Genomic DNA, 6182 nt, shown 5'->3' with positions numbered 1-6182 from the left:
ATACACGGACGAAGCCACGCCCCTCCACGCCCCCTCGGTGTTGGGACTCTGAAGGAAGAGGCTGCGTATTCCAGAGGTGGAGCTAATGGAGGCGAGCGACCAATCAGAGGCGAAGGCTGTATAAGGGCGGGGCAGGGTGGGCCGAGAGGTTCTCGGAGAATGTAGTCCGCAGGGGTCCAACCTCTTGGGGGCCGAATCTGTAGCCGGACCGCCGGGCAAGGGGGCGGGCAGCCTGCGCGCGTGCGTGAAGGCGCGCCTCGGAGCTGATCCCCGTGTGATCAGGGTGGGGTTAGTGTGTGCTGCGGCCCCAGCTCAGCAAACTGTGTGTCCCGCGGGTCAAAATCATTGCGCGAAACTTTGTGTATAGTTATGCTCCAGTCTGTGCGTTGCCGGGTTGTGAAAGGCCACAAAATGCTTGGGTTGTGCGCTATGCCGACCGCAGTCCTGGTTCACCAGCGCCCCTGTCTGTCCCTGAGCTCCAGTGCGTCTATAATTTGCAGCGGCGGGAGGTGGAGACCAGGGGTGAGGGTCTGTTTTGCCTTCTCACTGTGTTGCCGTGCGAGGGTGAGATCTGCCGGTGACTCCGGTGGTGTGTGTTTGCCTGGCCAGCGCCTCGCTGAACAAACAGCGGTTGGGTTGGACACTTCTGCCCAGTGTTTGCAATGGAACTTGGGGGGGGGGGGTGGGAATGCGAGCGAGGGGGAAGGCGACTTAGTGGAACAAAAGGGAAGATATCCCACACCCTCCGTCACCGCAGACCTGGCGGAGCGAGCAGCCCGCAGCTAGCCATGCGAAGCAGGAAGCACTGCATGGGATGGCAGTGGGGCCGGGGGTGACTCGGGGACCTACTCGCGTGTAACTGTTTTTCCGCCGGGCACTTCTTGCCCACTGCCTCCCTTGGTCCAGAGAAAAGTCACACCCCCATCCGGAGCCCCCCCGATTGTCCACTCTCTCCTCCTCTAGTCGTCTGGCAAGGGTCGGTGGAAGGAAGGCCCAGTCGGGGTCGGTCCTTCAGCCTAGGCCTGGCTCTCGCCCACCTGCTGCTGCGGCTGACACAGAGAGTCAGTCGTCCCGGCCTCCCTGTGCCCTGGGCGCGGGCATCCATTGGCTCTCCCTGGGACCTAAATTCCAGGTCTCCAGCTCAATCTCTAGACCTCCGGCAGGAGGGAGAAGCCGCTGTGGAGCGAGCGACGAACCCAGCTTTCCGGAGATCAAGACGTCCGCCAACTTCGCTATTTGCCCTGGCGAGGAGGACGCGGAGCGTTCACCCAAGCGCAGCCTGCTGCCTCTTTCCCTTTGTGTTCCCGAGCGGCCCGACACACGACCAGGGCCAGTCGTGCGTCGAGATTGCCGCTCCGCCCAGAGTTAGCTGAGGAGAGGAAAGTTGGAAGCGATCGGCGCGCTTGGGATGTGATTGTCATCCTGGGGCCGGCGCTCGAGAGTCTGAGAAAGAGAAGAGAGGAAGAGTCGGGGAGGGGGGGAGGCCGGGCTGAGGAGGAGAGGGGGGCGGCGGAGGAGAGGCGGGCGCTAGGGAGGGGCAAGGGGAGCGCCAGTGAGCGGGAGAGGAGCCGGGGAGGAACAGGGAGAGGGCGAGGCGCGCCTGGCGGCCGGGTTGGCTGCGGCCGCCCAGAGGCTCCTGCCAGTCCCCCCACCGACTACACCCCGGGAAGGAGGAGCTTCGCGCGCGCACAAGGCGTCAGAATCCTCAATTTCCAACTTAGCATCTTGGCAGGACCTTTGCAAAGCCAAAAGCAGAGCCCCCCGGTGCAAAGAGCGAGGGGGGGCGGGGGGGAGAGAAAGCCTAGCCCGGGCAAGCGGGGCGCGCAGAGGAGCGGGCGCGGCGGTCGCAGCCGGAGGCGCGCGGGAAGCCAACCAGGAGGCGCCGCGGGCCGGAGCCCGGGAGCCGGGGCTCTAAGAGCTGCGGCCCGGGGCAACCAGAGGCCAGGTGCCCGCTCGCTCGCCCTCGCAGGGCGCCGCCCGGCTCGTTGGCCGCCGCGGCGCGGCGCGCCCCATGCCCGTGTGTGGCCATGTCCTACCCGCAGGGCTACTTGTACCAGCCGTCCGCCTCGTTGGCGCTCTACTCGTGCCCCGCATACAGCACCAGCGTCATTTCGGGGCCCCGCACGGATGAGCTCGGCCGCTCGTCTTCGGGCTCCGCATTCTCGCCCTACGCAGGCTCCACTGCCTTCACGGCTCCCTCGCCGGGCTACAACTCGCACCTCCAGTACGGCGCCGACCCAGCGGCTGCGGCCGCCGCCGCCTTCTCGTACGTGGTGAGTGAGCTGGATGTGCGGCGGGCGGGCAGCCGGGGCCAGGCCTGCAGACCGGGGCTGCGGGGGACACGGGCCTAGGCGCCACCTCGTCCGCCTAGCTTCGCGGCCCTTGCAAACTTGAGCGTTTGTCTTACTCGCCTTCACCCGAGTCTTGGACTCCGGAGTAGCTTTGGCAAGAGCCGCGTCTCACTGGGATTGCCGAGCTGAAGAAGGGAAGGGTTTAGGGGGGAATTGGTCCTCACTATTAAAGAGCAACATTTGGCTTAAAGCTCTGGACCAACCCGCAGATTTCCTTTTATGTTTTTTTCTTTTTGTTTTGCCAATTTAGAAAAGTAGATCAAAAGAAGCCGAACCGAATTCTGATCAGTAGTAGCGTGCAAAAATCTATGTAAATGAGTTTGGCCTCGCCTTTAATTAATCCTCCAAAATGTTGCAAATCCGTAATCCTATCTTCGCAATCCGATTTAGAAGTATTAAATTCTGAAACGTCCAGCGAGCTGCGGTGTATCCGGGATTTTTTGGTCGGGTGTGCTTTCTGGAAAAGCGCAACGCCTTCGGTTAGGGATAGCATTTTTGGACCGTCGGCGTGCAGGCTAAAGCTCAGCTTGTCCTTAGAGTTTGGGGAGTAAAGAAAGAGCCTTGCGCCCAACGTGCGACAGCCCTGCCGTAGAGCTCTGAGTCGCTGCCGAGGCTGTTCAGGCCTCTAAGTGGGCCCTGCCGCAGAGGCCAGATCTAAGCCCTGGGCACCGACGTCTCCCAGCAGATGAGGGCCTCCAAGGTTGTGTTCCTAGCCCTGAATAGCCTCAGGGGTCTGAAGGACCAGATTTAGAAATTTTGGGGGGGGGGGACTGCCTTCTGAGGAGGGGGAGGGGGGTCACTCTTGTGTTTGAATCAGCCAGCTCTGTCTGCCTCAGGGGAAGCTGGAGTTCGGGCCGCGCTGGCATGCAGACCCAGGCACAGAGGGAAAGTGGGTTTCAGCCTTTCAGGTGGCGGTGAAGGCCACAGCCCCCACCACTCACCTAATCTCTGCCTATCTCCCGCAGGGCTCTCCCTACGACCACACTCCCGGTATGGCTGGTTCCTTGGGGTACCACCCTTATGCGGCGCCTCTGGGCTCCTACCCTTACGGGGACCCCGCGTACCGGAAGAACGCCACTCGGGACGCCACAGCCACGCTCAAGGCCTGGCTCAACGAACACCGCAAGAACCCGTACCCCACCAAGGGCGAGAAGATCATGCTGGCCATCATCACCAAGATGACCCTCACCCAGGTGTCCACCTGGTTCGCCAACGCGCGCCGGCGCCTCAAGAAAGAGAACAAGATGACGTGGACGCCACGGAACCGCAGCGAGGACGAGGAGGAGGAGGAGAACATTGATCTGGAGAAGAACGACGAGGACGAGCCACAGAAGCCCGAGGACAAGGGCGACCTCGAGAGCCCCGAAGCAGGTTGGTGGAGACGGGAAAGGGTGTGTTGCGCGGGACTTTAAAGGCAAAAGGGGGCCTGGAGGGGGCGCGCACGGGTCCCTGCCTTTGGTGGCAGGAACCGGGACCCCGCCGCGTGGCCTCCACGCCTCTGACAGCCTGGGTTTCGCCCACAGGAGGAGTAGATCAGAAGGCGGCGGCGGGCTGCGAACGGCTGCAAGGGCCGCCCAGCCCCGCCGGCAAGGAGACGGAAAGCAGCCTCAGCGACTCGGATTTTAAGGAGTCGCCCTCCGAGGGTCGTCACGAAGAGTTGCCCAGGCCCCCGCGCGCGGGCGGGCCGTCCCCAGTTGGGCCCGCAAGCGCGCGTCTGGCGGAGGACACGGGTCCTCACTATCCAGCGGGCGCGCCGGCGCCCGGCCCGCACCCAGCGGCCGGAGAGCTGCCCCCTGGTTCGGGAGGGCCCTCAGTCATCCACTCGCCACCGCCACCTCCACCGCCGCCTCCGGTCGTGCTTGCCAAGCCCAAACTGTGGTCTCTGGCAGAGATAGCCACTTCCTCGGACAAGGTCAAGGACGGGAGCGGAGGGAGCGAGGGTTCTCCGTGCCCACCGTGCCCTGGGCCCATGGGCGGGCAAACCCTTGGAGGCAGCCGTGCTTCTCCTGCCCCCGCGCCCGCGCGATCGCCCTCGGCGCAGTGTCCCTTTCCGGGCGGGACGGTGCTGTCCCGGCCTCTCTACTACACCGCGCCCTTCTATCCTGGCTACACGAACTATGGCTCCTTCGGACACCTTCACGGCCACCCAGGCCCAGGGCCAGGCCCCACAGCGGGTCCTGGCTCTCATTTCAATGGATTAAACCAGACGGTGTTGAATCGAGCGGACGTTTTGGCTAAAGACCCGAAAATGTTGCGGAGCCAGTCTCAGCTAGACCTGTGCAAAGACACTCCCTATGAATTGAAGAAAGGTATGTCCGACATTTAACTCGGGTGCGGTACTCCCGGACTTTCCTAATTTATTAAAACCATGGCCTTGGCAGTTATTTTTCCATCACCAAGAGAGAGAAAGAGAAAGAAAAAATAAACTACCCCTCTTATTCAGAAGTTTATAGTTTATGGAGGTGAATGACATAAAAATGTATACATCTCCACACTCGAAAAAAATTGTTTTAGCCAACTGAAAAGAAAAAAAACTTAAGAGGATTTGTATTAAATCTTATTCTGTATATTTAATGTAGCATTTTTGTATTTAAATTGATAATTCAGTATCTTTGAAGTAAATTATGAAATCAAGACACCTGTACAGGCATTTAATGTTTTTGTAATATAAATATATACATTTGTGTTCCCCCGAACTGTTTCATAGTTTAAAAGTACAAGTTTAATTTAATTTTTTACACCTATTGATTTTTCTGGGTATGAGCTAAAGTATTATTACAGAAAGGAAACAGGTTATACTCTTAGATTTAAAAAGTAAAAAAAACTGCAGTGGTCTTTGTAAAATGCAAAATATTTAATTAAAGGAGATTTTAACATAATCAGAGCCACTCATTACTTCTCAGAAGCCTCAATAAATTGTCAATTGCCTCGGTCAAAGGGTGCAACTGTAACTTCTTTCAGAGTGGGGAATGAAAGGTGCTGTCCACAGACACTCAGTGTGCCTGGGGAAACCGTGATTAGGCCACAAACCCGGGGAAAGCGGCCCAGTCTGGGAACGGAGATTTGGATCTCCGTAGAGGACTGCTTCAGGGGGGAGATTGGACCCTGGAGGAGCAAGAAGAGAGACCCAAGTGTGTGCCAGAAGGGAGAAAAGATGGCAAACCAAGGCAGAGGCGAGCACCACCCGAGAGCCATCGCTTAACCTAATTACTTCCAATCAGTGTCGTGTTTTATGCAAAGCAATCAGCTGGTGAACTTTGCTAATGAGTTCGATTTTATGCCGGATTTAGCCCTTATTACTATTTCAAAGGTGCTGTTAGCTAATGCGGGCAAGGAGCGTTAGAGGGAAGCCAAATGGGAAGGCTTCCCCAAGTCACAGTTTCCTCTCCCCCTTCAAAATTGGGCATTGATCTCTTCTTTGGATTTGATTAAATCAGCCTCTGTTCCATCCGCGATCGTGAGGGTGGGCTGCGGCCTTGTGGATGCAGGCTCAGCCTCTCGGCAGGGACCACAAACCCGCACCTCGACGTTTCCCCCCTTTCACAGGTAGGTGTCACACTTGTCCTGAATTTCGAGCCTGCAGTTTGCGGAGTCTGAGTTGGGAGCCTGGGCCGAAGAGGGGTGGGAGGCGGAGGGAGCATCCCAGTCACCAGCGGCAACGAACAGATTCCCCCAAAGGGAGTCGGAGGCCCCTCCCCCCCGTGGGCTCCTTTTTGGTTAAGTGGCTTCAAAAGCTCCAGGCCATTTGCGTAGATAAAGAGGCCATTGTGGACTTGATGAGGCTTGTCATCGCTTTAGCACTTTTCCCAGCTCAGATTGCTACAAAAGTGT

General features: G+C 58.5%; 1 protein-coding gene across 1 annotated transcript; it reads left to right on the top strand.

Moving 5' to 3' along the window:
* The first annotated feature begins 1609 nt into the window (after positions 1-1609).
* On the top strand, positions 1610-5251 carry Irx5 (iroquois homeobox 5). Its single transcript, XM_057753819.1, has 3 exons — positions 1610-2273; positions 3317-3722; positions 3875-5251. The coding sequence occupies exons 1-3, from the start codon at positions 2028-2030 to the stop codon at positions 4675-4677; spliced, it is 1455 nt and encodes a 484-aa protein (XP_057609802.1). The 5' UTR covers positions 1610-2027; the 3' UTR covers positions 4678-5251.
* Positions 5252-6182: the final 931 nt, after the last annotated feature.

This window comes from Chionomys nivalis, chromosome 21 (genome assembly GCF_950005125.1).
Source record: "Chionomys nivalis chromosome 21, mChiNiv1.1, whole genome shotgun sequence".
Taxonomy (NCBI): Eukaryota; Metazoa; Chordata; class Mammalia; order Rodentia; family Cricetidae; genus Chionomys; species Chionomys nivalis.
This window is presented reverse-complemented; position numbering and strand designations above follow the sequence as displayed.

Coding starts and splice junctions, on each gene's coding strand:
- Irx5 (XM_057753819.1), top strand. CDS start 2,028: ATGTCCTACCCGCAGGGCTACTTGTACCAGCCGTCCGCCTCGTTGGCG. Junction 2,274..3,316: donor CCGCCGCCTTCTCGTACGTG/GTGAGTGAGCTG, acceptor TATCTCCCGCAG/GGCTCTCCCTACGACCACAC. Junction 3,723..3,874: donor CCTCGAGAGCCCCGAAGCAG/GTTGGTGGAGAC, acceptor TTTCGCCCACAG/GAGGAGTAGATCAGAAGGCG.